Source organism: Homarus americanus, unplaced genomic scaffold, assembly GCF_018991925.1.
Source record: "Homarus americanus isolate GMGI-L3 unplaced genomic scaffold, GMGI_Hamer_2.0 scaffold22413, whole genome shotgun sequence".
Classification (NCBI taxonomy): domain Eukaryota; kingdom Metazoa; phylum Arthropoda; class Malacostraca; order Decapoda; family Nephropidae; genus Homarus; species Homarus americanus.
The window spans coordinates 65,386-85,608 of NW_024729477.1; the positions used below are offsets into that span (position 1 = coordinate 65,386).

Consider the following 20,223-nt stretch of genomic DNA (forward strand, 5'->3'; position numbering starts at 1 on the left):
TAGAGGGATCTACCAGAGGTTGGTTGCCCGTTCTGATGTTCGTGACAAGAAAAGTACTTTTTTCAAGGTACGGAAGTTATGGGTGGCTACAGAATTTTATTGCACAGTATGCTACCACCAGCAAAGTTATCTCAGGTGATGCAGCACTTGCTGACAAAGGATGCTACTCACTAACAAGAAGAATTTCGTAGATTAGTTCATGAAAGTGAATATCTGCCATATCAAGTTTTTAACACTGACGAAATAGCATTACGGCTCCTCCCCGACTTACGACGGGGTTAGGGACCCAAATCCAGGTCCCAAGTCGAAATGGTCGTAAGTCGAAAATGCTTAAAAATACATAGAAAATCTAAAATGGGTGTCTCTTTTTCTTCTCAGCACCACAAAACTCTCACTTTTAAGCTTGCCAGCCATTTTATAGTGAATTACAAACAAAAATTTTCTGTGTACTGACGATGGGACTGGAAAATACGTAATTTGACAAAATTTTGGTACGACTGAGGCAGGTCGTAAGTGCGAGTGGTCGTAAGTCGAGTAGGTCGTAAGTCAGGGAGGAGCTGTATTGGAAAACGATACCTTCTAAGTCATATCTAGATAAGAAAGAAGTTAGGATGCCTGGCTTCAAAGGACTGTGTGTCTACTATTTTGTGCCAACACTTCAGGAGATTTTAAGTCTAAGCCTCTATTAATCTACTGCTTGGCCCAACCTCGAGCCTTCAAAAACATCATTATTTTAACTCTAAGAAGAACATTACATAGAACCTGTAAAGCTCTAATCCCATATTTATATAGGGTGGGTGACCAGCCAAGACCAGCGCTAACCCCGTAAAAGTACGTGGCTAGATTTAGCATTGTCCTGAACTCATATTTGTGGCAGTAGTGAGATGCACTTTGAGCTACATAATCACCCCCTCCTTGCCGACTGGTAATGCTGCTTCCCAGGCCACGTGGCTCCATGCTCTGCATGCCACAGTGGTGACCATATTCATCACTCAGTCACACTCACGCTAGCCACGCATGAACATGTCACACCGCTCTCGCTCCAGGCCGACTGAGGCGGAATACTTGCAACTCGCTGTCGAGTATAAGCCTACATCAGAGCTTAACCCAGAAGATTTTTCTGAGTCGCATAATGACGCACTCTATGATCAAAATACTCCATCTTCTTGTTGAAGTGGTGAAGGAGAAGTTTCAGACGTACTAGAAAGAATGACATGTAACACCTTGTAATACAGCTCGTGACACACCTCTCCGCCTGAGAGGTCTCCACCTTACCACCAACACCTGGCAAGAAGAAAGCACAGACGTAGTGTCACGTCTGCTACAACACATCACGAAGAGCAAAGAAGAAGGATACTCGTTACTGCTGTAATGAGTGTAAAGTAGCACCATGGTTCAAAGACTATAACATTCTTCAGAACTATTAGTGTAATAATATGATGTGAACCAGGCAATGAGTGGCAGTGCTGCCATGACACCCTCCATAGCCTTTACCATTCACAGACACGGATAATACCCAATTGTCTGCAATTGGGCGGGGGGGGGAGCTTGGATAAGCTAATATCATAAAAAATATCAACTCATAGCGGTGTATTATTCATTTTCTAGCATGCATATTGAATAATTATTATGTGGCAATAACCAGAAATAAAACAAAAGAAACACACACAAGAAGTGTTAGGAAAGTGAAGAACTGTCAGATTGGCGTAGAGGAGGAGCATGACTCAGCCGATTGCCATGGTGATGGGCGCCGTGAGAACCTCCCTACCTCCTCCACCACCATTCACTATACAGTGTTGCCACACAGACGTGGGAATTCTTGTGAATTTCATGTTTCCAGGTCCATTTTGAGATGATTTAGGGAAAAAAAATGGGCCAGCACTGGGGTGTCTATTACGTCTAATATTGGCTGGCGCTCAATGGGTTAAGTTAGTTCTGCTTTCGGATAATTGTTCTGGCCACCCCACTACCGGTAAATTGAATGATCTTCAGAGTGAAATCGAAGTTATTTACCTCCCACTTAACACAACCTCAGTTCTTCAACCAATGGATCAAGTAGTCACAGCAAATTTTAAGTTAATTTACCTTGATCTCACCTTTGAAGATACACTTCTGTACTCACAAGGCCTTAGATGAGGAAGAAACCGAGCAGGTTTTCAAAGTTATTGGGAAAAATTTAATACTGTACATTACATGGTGTATACCTCATAGGGAAGGCCTGGATAGCAGTTAATGTAAGCTTGTTTTCTGAATGGTTGGTGCAAGTTGCTTCCTGACACATCCGACTTTTTTGGATTTGAAGGACCACATGACCCATGTCTTGAACAGGGCATGTGTTTGAAGAATTCCCTACTGGAGACTTCAATAACCTGCTTGAAGCTGCTCATCAAGAAGTGGATGATGACACTGCAATGGAGCTCATGGACGAGGAAGAAAACAACCATGGAATAGAAGACAGAGCTGACCCCAGTCCTAGATAGACTATGTCAAATTTTGCCAAGATAATATCCCTCTATCAGCAGACAGATGTTATTAATGAAGTCAAACCCAATTTCGAGAGAAGAGAAAACTTAATTGGGATTTCAAGTCATGGCATAGTATACTGTATGTCCTACAAAGAAATTTACCAAGAAAGGCAGGCATCAGCCAAACAATCCATGATCACAACTTACTTCAGGAGTTTCTCAGCTTTACCAACATCACCATCTGCACCAGTGCAGACAGCAGGCCCATCAGGAGTCACTAACCCTATAATGGCCTCTACACCAAGAGTTGACTGACTCTGCAGGAGTTGGTGGCTTTATGTTTGTTAATAAAATGAGGATTTCCTCAATCTGAGACCATTTGCCCTAGAGACTGTTCTTTTGCAGTTTGAAGTTTTGCTTTGATATTGTTGGAAGCCAAAGAAATATACTTCTCTTAATGAATGGAAACTGGATAAATCTTCTCTTAATGGTGTCCACCTAAGCACCAATAGACCATCTCCGTTCCACTTTACACTGGTGTGAAAAACATATGCCATTGCCCTCGGCAAACTTCTTGAAGCTACAATTTTTTTTTACTGTTATCGAGGTGTTCTCAGTGACTGTTCATAAGCAACAGCAAAAGCCAATGGTTTGCCTGAGATAGGTAATGGGGTGATTCTTACATGACTTGGGCACTCCCTTGAAAATAGTGGGAGGCCCCATGGGTCGCTTTCCTCCTCTTGCTGTGATCCACTCAAAGTGCAAAACACAGAGGAATACTTCACCTTGGCCTTTTAAGAGTGAATGCACTATTTGGCATTGCATTAATCCAAGCGGCAAGTTCCCACTTACCCGGCGGGGAAATGTGCGGTACTGTACTATCTTGCTGTAACTGGGGACCATCTGAGCATAGAGAAACCTCTCGGGACTCCCAGAAATTAGTTCCCATACCCAGAATTGGGAGACTTCCTCGGAATTTTCAGGAAATGCGCATGATGCAATCCTCAGAAATTTATTCCCATGTCCGGAATGGAGAGACTTTCCCCGGAATTTCCCGGAATATTGAAAAAAAAAAAAAAAATCTGCCCATTGGAGAGTTCCGGAGATCAAAGCTTCCAACTAACAGGAAAATTAATGTACTAAGCCTGACAAGTAGTTGAGAATAATATCAATATAGCACACCAAAGCTCTTAACCAGTGAAACACAATGACAGAGAAACTGTTATTATTTCTACATCATTAAATATAAAACTGGCCAAGTGGTATCGAAATAAAACAGTTTGCCCGATTCTAAATTTACTTTGATTCATTCAGCTTTCTTGGCAAGTGCCCAATCAGCAGTCATGGGTCTAGAAAGGCCTTCTGGGTAAACATTGTACAAGTCCCCTCTTCTGCAGCTGGCAATACAGCAGGAAGGAAAAGGTGTTCAATATCCAAAATGACTGAATAATTAACCCTGGTTGACACTGAGGTGGCTGCGGACTCGTATCTAAGGATTTGATGACCCCAAAGCATGTTGCCCTATATTAAAAGAACCACCTAGCTATGGGGCATTAGCCAGAAAGAGGGAGGCACAAAATTCAAGCAAGTTATGAAGAAGATGCTTGATAAGCAAAATGTGTAAGCATTTAATAATTAAGATACTTCTTTACGTTACACTTGCAATACCCCAATTTCACTACCCTGTATTATTTTACATACAATACAGAGCACTTAAAAATATCAAACTTTAAGTTCAGGGCAGAACACGGTCAACAGAAAGTTCCACTGATTCTTTGTAAGAACTTTGTATAATTATATGCAACAGGGCCAAATCTCCCATGCAAAATTTTAGATCCTTGCTATCAAATACATAAGGATAATGGTCATGTTAGTAGGACAGGAAATCCTTGGAACTTACAGGAACATGTGATAAACAGTACTGTAGTGCATTTCAAATTTTAAACCCAGTTTTTAGTTCAGAATTCAAATTTGAAATTTTTAATACAGTAGTAAATAATTGATCTGCTTAACAAGACAGGCATACTAAAAACATTTTTTTTAAGTTGCTGGATATATGCAGAGCAATGCACTATTTCACCATGATTCCATACATCTGTCTTGTCTGCAACTAATACAGTGGTCAAAACTTTTCACATACTTTGGGATAAACAACAAGTTCTGAGAGCCAGGCTCCATTCAACATTTAACCATACTAAAAATACAATAAAGTTTATCAAACCTGTCCTGTGTATATTTACTTATACTTGCCTAATGTTATAATAGAAACAACATATCATTTGCTAGTTAAAATACTGAACCTATTCTACACTTGTAATTCCTAGACAGGCTGCAGGCAAGCAGTGCCGCCACCATTTAGCAATTAAAAAATCATTAAGTGTACATACATAGTATACAGTACTGTTCATGATTGGCAAAATAATTTTCTTTTCAGTTTCCTATAATAATAACCATAATACTGTACATATAAAATTTAGATCCAATTTCAAACAGTAGTCAAAATTATTGTTCAAACAATAACTTTAAGCTGCAATTTAGCATCACACAGGCATACAACTCCCACAATATGAACACGTCACCAGTAGCCAACTCACCACAGCAATGGCCATTAGAGTTACACGTTATTTACTAATACTGTACAGGTAGTCTGTTTAAATATTTAATTTCAATGTATGATATACGTATAGGTTCTAGGGTGACTCGGGTCACGGATTTAATAAGCCAATTGTACATCCAAAAAATCCCTCTCTCCGTTCATCCAAAATAATTTCAGCAGCTAAGTGTTTGGTTATTTCTATCAATAATACAACTATTATTCGTCAGATTATCCTACAAATATGAATAATTTGCAAATACGTACAGTACATTACTGCCCTTACTTTCATATTCATTAATTGGGGGTTTTTCAGTCAGTCATTGAAAAAAGTTAAATGAGGCTCTGTTATAAGGTCTCATTATATGTGGTCTATCTTTTATCACCCAAATTTCATTTATGCTGCGCTAAAGTTTGCACATACGTACGTATACAGCATAGTGCATAATGGGGAAAACATTTTGTGTGCCACACACACTGAACATACACAATTACACATGGGTCATTCCCAGAATCCCTGGACTTTAAAAGGTCTTAGTCAACATACCCACCTGTTCACTGGCTTGCCAATAAAAAGCCTGGGAACAGCACAACTTTAAAGATAAGTTTGTTAAGTAATTTTGTGTAGATGTAGAACCCTACTACTGTGACATTACCCTACTTTCATGGCCTCACTTCTTCATAATTCTCCAGATCATCCTGCGCACCTAAATAACCTAAATCCTCATATTTAAGTAATTTATACGCTTCTCAACACCACTTGCTTAATTTAATCAATGCATCAGAGAGATAACATGTTCCTGTCACTCCCTCAATGGAATGCACATTAAAATCCCCAAGAACCAGGACAGAGTAAATTTAACACACACAAGTTACTCAAACACCCTTGGCCAAAGAAGAAGCATCCCCTTTATCAGCAATAAGCCTGTGGGGTCTACTGAGGCTATAAACCAGCTCACATTAGGTTAGACCGGGCCTTGTATACAAAAGGCTACCTATATACTTGTATGATGACCTAGGTACTGTACTATACAGTACAGTACTGCATTTGTGAGGATTTAGATCACCAACCTTGGGACTATAAGACTGGTAACATGTAGATAAGTCTAAACTCGAGAGATTGATCAATAAATTCAACAAACCCTATGACACAATAATTGTCAGATCTAAACACAGCTTTACTTAATAAGTCAATATCACCAGTAACTAATTGTAGTGTAGTTCTCACCACAATCTTTGATGTGCCACAAATGGGCACAACACTTGGCTTCATGTGGTAAATAAACACTCTAGAAAAGTGCCATTGTGTGATGTTTGCTTTTACACTAATGGTGTATGACTAGTTAATGATTAATAAATGGTGAACAGGAGCAAAACAAAAGGTTGTGCCTCAGTTTTATCATGACGTGTGTTGACTGCCTGTTGTACTGTACCAAGTCTCCTCATTTCGGGCTGATGTGGTGATGGGAAGGTGTGGAGGATTGGCATACCCAGTGTTAAAATAATTAAATGGGTGTTATCCATGGACAAAGCATGCCCAAAATGACAGCCTGCATGAGAAGCAGCTTAGTGGGAAGGCATATACCAAAGAAACTTAAAAGTAAAATCCTGTTTTTTACATACTGGTTTGGGACCAAACTCCTACCGGATTAAAGGATTCATGTGGTACAGGGTAATTCTTTTCCTGTGCAGCACACCCTTTAAAGTGCACAAAAATATGAATAACCTTGAAAAATAAACAAGTAAAATTGTATTTTCGTTCATTAATAGTCATGTACTGTATATGAGCGTGCAATTACAAATTAATTAAATACATTACAGTATACATAAAAACATTACAAAATTTATATACATTATACATAAAAAAATACAAAATTACTGTACATTACAATAACCAATTTAAATACATTATAAAAAAAATTGCAATAGCCTCCAGGCATCACAATCTGTAACCAACAAACTTCTGTGTTCACACTAACTCATAATTAAGTTTTAACTAAAATATTAAAAACCCAAGAAAAATCATGTTTACTGTAAAAATGTCCTAAAGTATTACCCTGTAGTGTACTAAAAAAACTAAACCAACAAACACTATGTGACAAGAAGCAGTGATAGTCACTGGCAAAATTTACACAAAATTAGCATCATGTGTTATTAGGATGAGAATGTTCCAAAGTACCTCAATCCTGCTGCTACCATGGTAAAATTCACTACAGTATAAGATTAATGATATCGGCAGGGTTTTCTCTCCCATAAATGACACTGTACTTCACTTAAAACACACAAAACTTCAAAGAAAGCTTCTTTGGAAATACTTTTAGAGATGAAAAAAAAATTAAATAGGTAAAGAAAATTTAAACATCAGGAACTTCAAGATTTACCTCAAATGAAGCCTTTTGAGGTTTATTAAAAAAAAAAAAAAATACTATAGCTAATGTGAGAAATCCTGTTAAAACATCAAGATTTACTACAAATGAATCCTCAATATTTTTTAAACCTGTTACCAGTCAAATTCGTATATCTACATACAAAAGTGACCTTCTCTGAGTGGTCTAATGTGTAGATCAATGAATCTGATTTTTAAACTTCCCGCAGCGTTTGAAATGGCCCAGAACTATTAGTGTCCGTCATACCATGACTGTGGACCAGCTGGCTAAGAACTCGTTGCCTAGTTCAAGCAGCAATTACCGACGTCAATCAATGTCACAGCGCGTCATAACGGGACTGTCCAATGAGACGGGACTACGAGGTGGTGTGACAGAGGTGAGTTAGCAGCCGTGAACCAACACCCCGGCATTTGAACTCCTGGCTGGCCCGGTCAACGCTTTCTGCTGTGAGCTGTGTGTGCTGTGGGAGTCCTGCCGTGAGCTGTGTGTGCTGTGGGAGTCCTGCCGTGAGCTGTGGGAGTCCTGCCGTGAGCTGTGAGTCCTGCCGTGAGCTGCTGTGGGAGTCCTGCTGAGCTGGTGTGCTGTGGGAGTCCTGCCGTGAGCTGGTGTGTGCTGTGGGAGTCCTGCCGTGAGCTGGGTTTGCTGTGGGAGTCCTGCCGTGAGCTGTGGGAGTCCAGTGTGGGAGTGTTGCCGTGTGGCGTCGGAGTATCGAGGTGTGGAAGTGCTGCTGTGTGCCATACCAGTTAAGTCCACCGTTACACTTTGTTAATACCAACCCTATTCCCCAGATTCATAACATTTTTTGCTGAATACTGTACATGTGCAGTGATAGTGACAAATATCATGTCTCAGATTATGTACTAGTGATGACCTAGAGTTGGTGCAGCCACCATCGCCCACATCACCTACTCCTGACTCAAGATCTACTTTCTACTTCCAGCTCTCAAAATTCTGTTTCCTCTTGGCTATTTACCCCTAGAGCTAGTAGGAGGCAAAGTAAATCACGGTAAAGATTACTTCAAAGAAGCAACCTGCCCAAAGTGGTATGAACTGGGCTAGCAGATGTGGTCCCCCTGTCCGAGCCAGATGGTACACACCAAACCACCACATGGCCTTGATTATACCAAGATGACTGCGATATTCCTCCTCCTACATATCGGCCTGTTCCAGCAACTTCTGTCCCATTAAATCACTCTTCAATGTCAGATGATGCTGTTAGGCAAGGTGTGATTGGAAGAGAGTGAAACGAGATGGTCGCACAAGGCTTTGTTTACTGACCCCTGGCACCACTAGACCTCCCACCCACCCACACTCAACTGCTCACTCCTCACTTTATCGTCCTGCTACTCGAGTTGGTGCTGGTGTGCAATGGAATTGGACAGATGGTAACAACTACTTAGCTGATACCATCGATTTTGACAGAAGTGGTTGTGGTCTCACAAATAATATCACCACCAATGAGAACAGAGAGGGAACTACTTTCAGCTGCATTTTACACATAAAATACTGTAGTTCAGCTGAAAGTAAGGGAAACAAAGGCATACTTTGGTCTCATTACATCGAGAAGAAGTTAACACCTCAGTCGGTCTCCTCAAATGGTACAATAGGGCCATTAGCGAAATTTACACCTTCCTTGCTCTGGTAATGTTGATGAGGCTAGTGAAGAAAAAGGTCCACTGCAATTACTGGACCATTAACCCACTACTATCCACTCCATTCTTTGGGAAAGCCAGGTCTGTCAACCGCTTTACCAATATTCTATGATTCCTCCACTTCTATCACCAACAGCCAGCTGTTCAGGACAGGATGAAGAAAGTGCAGTCCACTTTTTATTACCCGAGACAGCAGTTCAAGGTAGTATTTTCCCCCTTCAAGAACATTGTGATGGGCAAGAGTTTGGTGCTCTGGCGAGGAATTTATTCTTTCGCCAGTACAGTACAGTATACGTATTCCATCCAAACGTCACAGCTTTGGGATGAAACTCTTTATGTGCAACTGTGAAACAGGCTACATACTGGACATGCTGCTCTACACTGGTACTGACATCACCTGTTTGGTACCATTGTAAAGAACCTGTTGCAGCCATACATGGGCCAAGGTCACACCCTGTTTGTGGATAACTGGTACACCAGCCCTGCACTATTACACTTCCTTTATGAAAACCAGACAGGGGCCTGTGGAATTGTGTGAAAGAACAGGAAGAATGTCCCCAAATTTCACACACAAAAGGAGAGATGATGATGTCATCAATTTGCAAGCTAACAACATCTTTGCAATGAGGTCGCAAGACAAATGCAACATCACCTTGCTCTCTGCTGTCTATGAGCCCAAGACAGAAGTCGGCCAGAATGTTGACTGCTTCACACGCACCTATGTCAACTAGACCGTGTGTGTGATTAACTACAGGGTGTCCCATAAGTTTCCATACAACGTATCACCAACGCCATTACAAGCATAACTCCAGCTGTGCTTGAACGTGTTCTTCAGCAGTGGAGGACACGCATTGAAGAGTGTTTTCAACAGAATGGTAGTCATGTAGAGCATATTATATAAATAAAAATGGATTTTCATATAAAATTTATTTTTCCTATGTATGGAAATTTATGGGACACCCTGTACAATATTAACATGAGACTTACTGATAACTCATGACAACATATCTACCATATATTGTGCATGCCAAACCATGAAATGGTTAAGAAATTATTTTCCCACCTAGACATGGCAGTGTTGTGTGCATGTTCTATACATGTTTCACACAGACAAGAAACCCTCATTGCAGGATTTCACACTGGAGGTGGTGAGACAACTGCTAAAGATACACTCTACTCCATGACCAACAACTGGTGGTCTCAGGTGTACAGACACAGATACACCCTTATGCCTTAATGCTCGCTACTTCCCAAATTTGCTGCCCTCAACACAGGCTAAGAAATATACCCAGAAATCCTGTCACGTATGCAAGCACAGTTACGTGAAAAAGTTCGCAGACACGAAATACTGCTGGAACAAGTGTGATATTCCACTGTGCTTGATGCCCTGCTTTAAGCAATATCATACCACCATAAACTACAAAAGAGAAAAAGGAAACATTGTAATTATGTAAATACTTATATAATTATTGTAGAAGTAAGACACTTCGGTGACTTCATTCTACTCTTCATAAAATGGTCATTATTATCTTTTCCTTTATATGTTTGGTCTTATTTGTCTTCATACAGAGTATACATAATATTTTGTGAAAAGAGAAGTGAATGCATTCTCCGAAAGCTTGAATTTGTTTGTAACTTCGACAGTAAATATTCTTTATTTCAAACTTTTTCCCACTCATATCTTGAAAGTTAGTGTTTTCAAGCAGTTATATATTTACATACTGTACATTAAATTCAGCATTAAAATGAGCCATAATTGAATATCTTTAAAAGTTTTATATGGATTTATTTGCGATATATCAACATTAATTGAATATTATATATGAACCAATTAGCTGCAAGGGGGGTAGGGCTTGTTTTGTCAGCTAAAAAAAATAGACTATAGTTTGTGATAGGTTCTCGTCACTGCAGCCACTACTTCAAGAGGCTCCCAGCACAGCATGATATACTGCCATTTGCACAGTACAGTAATCCCCTTATTTCACTGTCTGATACTTGGCTTCCTTATTCCACAGCACCCTAAACTACTGTACTCCCATTTTCTTTACAGAGCAGTCATACTCATTTATTATGCAGTGAAAGCCCCTATTTTTTCCAAGTTGACCATCACATCCACCAGCTATAACGAGTGAAAGTTTCCCCCACTTCTCATTATGAGGCAGCACAAGCCTATCACAAAAGACCAGCCACACTTGCTCACTCTTCTCCACTAAACCACTGTACTGTGTGGACACTCACTCTACCTCTCTATGCTTTCAGCAACATGCAACATGTGCCAGTTCCCATCAATGCCTCAAGATGCTTAAGCATTCCTCGAGTGCTTCTTCTACCACTTAAATCACCAAGAAATCTCACAAGACCACTATGGAGTGAATGAGAGTACAATCCAAAGTACTGTATCAGAGTAAAGGAGGATAAAATACTGAACAGCAAACAACACCTGTGGCCTGCAATGTACCAAGAAATGGAAGAGGCTCTCACATTTGGGTGGAGGAATTGCAGCACCAGAAGGTTCCATTAAATGGCCACATGATTCAGACACAAGCAGTAGAAATTCAAGGTGAAGGAAGTGTTGCGAAGTAAGGAAAAACTGATGTGAAGCCAGAAAAAATGTACATTGACACGTGAAATGAGGACAAAGATACAGCTTTAATGGAGACCGAATGTGATAAGGTCCTGGGTGAGTATGTCAACACCGAACTAAAGTTCTCGGGCCCTTGTAAGAAGAAGGTGAATCAAGAAACTAGGCGAGTACATCTTATTAGAAGGTCGTTCAGATATCCCCTCGTAATGCTCTTCAAGAGTGAGGTACTTCACAATTTGGAGTAATGTCACCCATCTAGTCCACAAGCTATGCTAGACTGACAGTTGATTGAAAATGTCCAAAGGAAGGCCACAAGACTGGTGCCTGCATGACAGCACCTCAGTTACCGAGAGATTAGAACACCTGATATCACCTAGCTTACACTATAGATAGGCGGATGCCTGCCCCACTTGGGTCACAGCTCAAGGTTAAAGAAGCCACAAGTTTGGAAAATAGTCAAGGCAAACTTTTTTGGAGTGAAAATTGTAGTCTTGGAACAATCTGCCAGTGTGTGTTGTGATGGCACCAGGTGTTATCTCATTCAAAACCAGACTTGACAAACACTGGTGCAGGTACAGATACATTCTGGAGCCAGTACATGCCAACAGTGTGTAACAGACGTGATAGGCCACCAAGCAGCTACTGAGCCGAACAATGGCGAAGAGGATAAAAATAAAGTAAAAGTGTACTGCTAAGTGATGGAGCAAAGAAAAACAAAGATTATTTTTTTTGTTTACCTATGGTGTTGTCAACAAGCTGCGCAGAGGCAGGTTGAGTGCAAGATGCCTGGTGTGACAAATGATCTGGTGCTGGGTCCAGAATGGATGAAATATATATCTCAAAGGAATTAAGGTGTATTTTTAGGGGGCTCCAATCCCATCTTATATACAAACACAATACAATGTATTTCTTATTGAAATACTGTCCAGTACATATTGACATATCATGAATTAATATTTCACATTAATTCATATTTTAGCTAGCAAATGACATTTAACAAATAAAGCCAAATAACCAATTTGTGTGAAACTGGCATAAACTTAACTTTGTTTTACTAGAAATGTTTATTTATGAACATCTCTATTTAACCTTACTGGGTACCACATTTCCTTTCTGATATTCTACGGTTAAGAAGCGGAAAAGGTCAACCGCAGTACTGTATTTTGATTTACATAGACTGTAGGGATATATATATATATATATATATATATATATATATATATATATATATATATATATATATATATATATATATATATATATATATATATATATATATATATATATATATATATATATATATATAAAGTTTTCTGACCTTTCAATTTCAGGTTTGGTTCTTTAGGTTCCATTGTTTTGTCTTGTTAGGTAAGTTTACACACAGGGGTGGATAGGTTAGGTCTGGTCCTACTAGTTTCTTTGGTTAGGTTAGACAGATACTGTATACGGTACGTAAATATGCACTGATATTTGAGTCGTTAGGTTAAGTTCTTGATCTTTTTTGTTTGGCAAAAATGTATTTCCTTCACCATTGTTTGGGATGTTTTAACTTCTTTTTTTAATGTTTCCTAACTCAGCTCCTTAACCCAGACACCTTTTCTTAAATATTACACTCTTAAAGTTTTCTGTACTAGCTAGTTAGGTTAGGTTTCATTAGTTTTTGCATGTTTTTACCCCATAATTTTCCTCTACTTCAAAGTCTTTATCACCTTGTGTGATCAAAATTACATTTTAAGAGAAATCAAAGTAAAAAAAATAAATAAAAATTTCCGACAAACTCGCTATAGAGTAAATTATTCCCATTTTGTGCCCTATCATCCTTTTTTTTTATGGGGAATAGCCCATCCGTGCACAGGTCACAAACATCAGTCGGTGCTACTCTAGAATGTGGTCTACAAAGATATCTTTAGTTTAACCTCACCTAAATATCTTGTAGCCCACATGCTATATTAGCACCCATTAGTAATTACCATTCCAATTAATAATTTAAATCATTAACTAAAAAGAGAATACATATTGTCAAGTTTATCTAAATTGTCACAAGTTTATATTAAAATAGGTAATACAGTACAGTATAAAAGAACATAAGTTCACCTAAACAGAAGAAAAAATCACTGAATGACAGATAAAGAATATAAATCAATTCCACAAAACACTCACATATTTCAAAGTGTAATTTATTTTGACCATTATAGTACATCATTAAATAATAAACAACATAAGCCTAAAACTTAAAAATTTTAGTCAAGAGAATATTTTGCCATGAACCTGTTATCAAATACATATACTGTACTGTACCAATATACAGATACAGCACTGTACAGTAGCTAATTTGTCTTAAAAGTTCTTGTACATCAATCTAAACTAACCTGACCTAACTTAACATTCTTGGAATATATTTTAGTTTAGGTTTTTGTTTTTTTAAAAGTACTGTACAGTAATTCCTTGAAAGAATTTCATGGCATAAACGGGTCTCTTGACAGCCACCAGGCTCGACTGTCGTTACAATTAGACAGTACTTCACGGAGTACTAATCCATGGCAAAATATAAACTTTGAAAAATTTTATGTACTGTACAGTACCTGAATAATCATTCTACATTGTTATTGTATAGGTACCAGTGCAGTAGAACCTCTATACAGTACACCGGACTTCAATAAACCTGAATTTGCTCTTTGGGGACTCTCTGAAGTGCTTTATTCATCAGAAATATTTTTAAAAGGCTGTAAAATGCAGCAAGTCCAGACGGCTTGTGTTCAAAGGTGCGGTTGAACATCTGTGTGTCGGTGTCGCATGGAACAAGTTTAAGTCCTACCTTCATACTCATTTATGTGTACTTTATATGTAGAGTAGTTATTGTCTTTTACAGGGATAGTTGAGGGTTTAAGAAATGGGCAAAATCATGTACAATAAGAGTGCAGAGGTCTTATTGCAACTATATCTTGCGCTAGTCAGGCCGCACCTGATTATGCGGTTCAGTTCTGGTGCCCTTATTATAGAATGGATATCAATTCACTGGAGTCGGTGCAGCGAAGAATGACGAAATTGATTCCGGGACTTAGAAACCTTCCATATCAGGATAGATTAAAGAAACTAAACTTGCAATCCCTGGAAAGACGAAGAGTGCGGGGAGATATGATAGAAGTATTTAAGAAGGGTGAAAGGAATCAATAGAGGAGATATAGATAAAGTTCTTATAATATCCGAGCAGAATAGGACTCGTAGCAACAGATTTAGGTTGGATAAGATTAGGTTTAGGAGGGAGATAGGAAGGAACTGGTTCACAAATAGGGTGGTGGACGAGTGGAACAAGCTTAGTAACTTTGTAGTAAGTGCTGGAATGCTGGAAAGTTATAAAAGGAGGCTAGATAGATTCATGGATGATAGTGGTAGTAACTCTCGACAGGAGCTGCCATGCACAGGCCAACTGGGCTATTGCAGACTCCTTATTTTCTTATGTTAAGAAACAAATGAAAAAAAAATATCTTGTGAAAACAACAACACTTGTTCACTGAATACTGTACAGTGGTCTAATTATATGTGCTGTAGGCCTAACGTGAGCTACTAAGTGTGAGGGCCAAGATACTGCATGGTGGCGGGGGAACTGGGCGTTGTCGCATTTGTTAGATTTATTTATTGATTCAATATTATATTCTCGTATGATCAGCCTCTTATGGTGTATAAGTCATCATAATTAATAGAACATCTTTAATAATAAAAAAATACAATATATAATTTGTAATTTGACTTTAAAATAAAAGGATAAGCTGTATCAGAAGGTATGCACTCAGGATATGTTCCTGGAGGGAGTTTTCAGCAATTCAGCTTACAACAGTCACTAACATATTGTACAGTATTTGATATGGAGATACCTTCGTAGCATTAGCTACAGTATTTATTACTTTTGAATGATACATGATGACTCAATTTGGCTACTAGTGCCCATAGACAACTGATTAATGAATAAACCAGGGAATATGCAGATGTGTAATACACTACAATATTATTGATTAATGTTACTACAATATTATTTATTAAGTGTTGATAAATACTGTACAGTACAATGTTATTTACCAAGTGCTGAAGACAGATGTTGTGGTAAGCATGAGACAGAGGGCACTGTTAACATGGTGAGGGAGAGAAAGAACAATCAGCTGTTCACACTTGTAAACAAAGAATTTACATTATGATGCAATGATTCATCTGGGGGTTGAGTGTGGGATTCTTTTATTGATTATTTCATGATAATGTTATGTCAACCTGGCACCAAATGAACCTAAATAATTTAGGAATTATGGCGAAAATGCCGTAAGACGTGTTAAAGTATTCCTGGGGGAGGAAGCCACCCACCCATGCTACCTCCTGCTGACCACTCATATATGTAGCTACATTCACCTCCTAGTTGTCTTTATTCATAATGCACATGTGCACATTGAAATTACTTTCCTACAAATTCTGTGGTGATCTGTAATTATATAAACCCTGTACAACACTTTATAGACGAAACAGTCATATCAGTGAAAACAGTTGTCGACAACAAAAGGTGTCCAATTTCCTTGAAACAGTCCCGAGGCAGGATTACGTCCAGCACACCTCCCTCCCTAGGTTCACTTTTTGTGCCTGGGGCCTGCCCCTATTAGTCGGGTGTATCGCGGTACTACTTAAATACATTTCCCTTTTTCGGCATCTAAACTAGCAACTTTGAAGTCTTATTGCATAGATGAATGTTCTGTACCAAGCAATTAGCCCATTCAACCTAGTGATCATACAGTATTTTACATACTGTATAGAATTTTTTTAATCTACTTCATTTAAAGTGGGTAACAAACTAAAGTGATGAAACAAATCAAATGCAGTGCCTGTAAATTCAACTTTTTGTTTCAGAATTCCAAAACTGATAAACTAAATACAAATACTGTACAGTATTGTACTGTACAGTAAATTCAGCGGTGAAAGTACAGAACTGAATACACAACAAAATTCGAGATCAATATAAAGCATGACCTATCATATGAATATTAGTACAGTAATTACTTTTCAGGTCTTACCTTTCAGAAATATGACAGTATTTGTGGAGAAACTGATACAGTATATGGAGGAGAGCTGTAGGCAACCAAGTGTTTACAAAATGGTGTCACTCCAACTGTTAATGGCAAAAATGCAACAGAGGAACACGGAGTTACACTTTCAAAATATCTACAGTTACATTTCCATAAAATCTTCATCAAAAATTATACAGGATCAAAGAAACCTAGCATATTCCAGGCCTAGGTAATATCACCCCTTCAACAATAATTTTAGCTACCTAACACTGAACAAATACAGGGTACCAGCAAATCTGTTCAATTATAAGCAAAGTAGAAGGTATAACAATAGATCTATGTATTGCCAAAGGTTGACTTTTGAAATGGAATCTATATACCATACAATACCGGATAGTCCTGATAAGTTCGGTATCTGGTAATGGGCTTCATAGAACCATGTAATAGTGTATGTTTTAACCATTTGATAAACAAAATTACCCATACAAATAACTTTAGGATGCCCATTGTTAATACGGTACAGCATTTCCCAAACATTGTAATCAGTATATTAGTGAAATATTAGCTTTAGCTTAGTGTGTATTTTAAGGCTGCTACCTTATTGGTTTGTTTTCTTCTAGATTTTCACAAAATACTTGTCTTTATGAAAAGATTTCAAGGTACTGTAATAATTCAGACATGTTTGGCACCTTAAGTACTGTACTTACTGCAAGGACATTTCACCATAGAACATAAGGGTACGAGCAGTAAGTTTTGCACAATATCATTTTTACTTTTTTTTTTTGTTTACATCTTGTCTTTGGAAGACTCCAAAGTACAATTACCTATCTGCCATGTACCTACACTCAACCACCAAGATGAAGACAATATGGCATTATTCATCAGTTGCTCATGCATTTTTTATCTTCAACTTCATGAAGTAAGAAAGCATTTATGGTATTACATGTATTATAATATCTGGTCTCCTTAGCTGTATGTAGTCTACTAGGATATTTAAACTGTAGTGACCACTAACCTAACTTTCGTTAATGGACACTACAGTGTAAATATTCCAGTAGATCAACTCCAGCTCAATAGCCTCTTCCAAAATACAAGATAATTTAAATAGTATTTAAAATACATATAGCAAATAGCTCATACACCACTGCAGCTCCAGAAAAACTGAGAAATACACTTACTATACTATGTCTGTGACTCGTTTCTACTAGCTGTACTGTACTTGGACATAGTTGTCATGTTTTACAATTCACCAAAACACACAGGGCACTAAGGCATACTGCCTAAATGCCAATTCATTAATATTTTAACAGTAGCTTTCTTCAGGGCTCTAACACAAGATTTGCATTATGTTGATCAACAAATTTTATGAAATGCATTCCATTGGTTAATAAGAAATGTTTCAATACAAATCCCAAAGAAAACAAACCATCAGTGAGCTAGAAACCTAATTACAGTCCCAAGGTTTGGTATCATTATTACATGCAATTTTTCTATGTTCAATGTCACAGTCTGGCAGTCATCATTTATATACCTGTAGTCAAAGCTGGTTTTTGCATAGAAACTTAATATTTTATGATGCACAGTATTATAGCTCTGGGTAACAATGTTGGACAAGTAATATCAATATAAAAAAATAATAATTTTAAAATTTAAAATGACAGCACCAGCCATAAAGTTTGATGCTCAGCAACTGTTAAGTACAGTACTGGCAGTATATAAATCTGTTGTACATTACACATTGAAGATAATTAACAGTTATCAAATAATGAAAAAATATCATGGACCCAATCAACACTTTTTCAACATTAAGCATGAAGGGTGGAGTTAAAGCTTTCTCAATAGTAAAACACAAAAAAATCAATAACAATTCCTGGGTTGGATATGGGCTCCTCCCTACTAAAGGTAATGAACAACTTTTCTTATATATCATAGGTCGTCACAACAGCTAGCTTAGGGTGTGTAAATAATACCTAAAGATTTGCTTCCTAATTCTATTAATCACTATGGAATAAATTTTCATCTAATGAACTGATACAGGCATTAAGATAAAAGGTGAAGCTTGACAATGTTCTGAAAGAAAAATGTAGTTATCCAGCACCATAAAGCTTTTACCATAAACTGATGATGAAGGAGTTGGCAAACACAGACATGAGACACTAAAGCCATTGAAACACCCATAAATAAAGCAAATATAGTAGAAGACAGTGCAAAAAATTGAGTGTAGAGGTTTTGGCCAACGGCAGCAGCAGCGAGTGGTGGGTGAGCGTCCAGCTGAAGACTGAAGGACAGGGCGACGCATCACAGCTGATCACACAACCCCAACATATACTGTACTCCCTTATATTGCACTTTCACTTGAACACACAATAAACAAGAAAACACTTACTTCCTGAATCTCTTGAACACTAGAGTTCAGGTTTTTCTTTGTCAAACTGGCGACCAGATTACCAATATGAGACAAAGCAGCAGTTAGCGAGTCTAGGTTCATAGTGCCATTAAAACGGCATCGAAAGCTTCAAATTTGTTTGAAGCTTTCGCATACACCTTCTACAACCACCTAGTGAGTGTATCGGTAATTTATCGAAGTCCAACATTAGGAAAAGTGGGTCAGATCTCCACCGAAACACTATGTGATTTTTCCCTTGTCCTCCATGTTTGCTCCGACCTTACTCGCTCCAAACTTTCCTTGACCGTCTGGGCGGACTATAGACTATACAAGTTGAGCCGCGGCACATAAAACAAAAACGCATCGGCTCTTTTCCTATCGAATCCCACATGTATTCATTTGCCTTGAAATAGAATCCGAATACTATTTATAAGATATTTAACAGGTTCAGTCTACACGTGATGAAATAATATCAAAATCTATTGAATAACAGACGCAGAGATTATCACTATTATTGTTTATTGTATGAATAAATCATTGTTTAAAAAATCTCTACCTTCCATTTATTTACTTGTATCATATTGTAAGTGCCCCGGTGGTATTAGTTTTACAGTAAGCGAGTATTATTGTCTCGGAACAACAACCGGCGGGCAACTCGATTTTGTGAAGTCACTTGACAACAGGGGCGGACTACCTCTGGCGGGGCGTTCAAAAATGATTACCACATTTCTTATAACAAACAACAAACTATTAATTTTTGCATTGTAGTTTTTTGCGCATCTTAGAAAACAGTCACGCTTATTATTAATTTGTTACTGAAAAATGTTGTATAGTATATCGCAACAATGGTAACAACCGAGAGACCCAGTTTAATTGTTAAAAATCTTTACAAGTGGTTAGTAATAATCTCATATATATGAATTTAAGTGTAATTCTTCTGTCAATATCATAACAGACGGAGTTCAAGTTTTGTCAAGACACATGTTTTGATATTTTTTGTTGAGTTATATCTATTACCATGAATTTCACTGCTTATTCGAGGAAATTAACAATCTAAAGGACAATTACAGGACGATCTCTTTTGGTTTCAAGCATGGCCACAGGAATGGATGCT

At 38.1% G+C, this 20,223-nt stretch overlaps 1 protein-coding gene across 1 annotated transcript in view; it reads right to left on the reverse strand.

The window, feature by feature from the left end:
- The window catches only part of LOC121866731 (CCR4-NOT transcription complex subunit 1-like), an 80,067-nt gene extending 60,654 nt beyond the window's left edge, over window positions 1-19,413 (reverse strand). Inside the window, exon 1 of the mRNA XM_042366431.1 lies at window positions 19,110-19,413. Within this exon, the coding sequence (XP_042222365.1) occupies window positions 19,110-19,211 (102 nt within the window). The 5' untranslated portion in view covers window positions 19,212-19,413. The remainder of the gene's footprint in view (window positions 1-19,109) is intronic.
- Window positions 19,414-20,223: the final 810 nt, after the last annotated feature.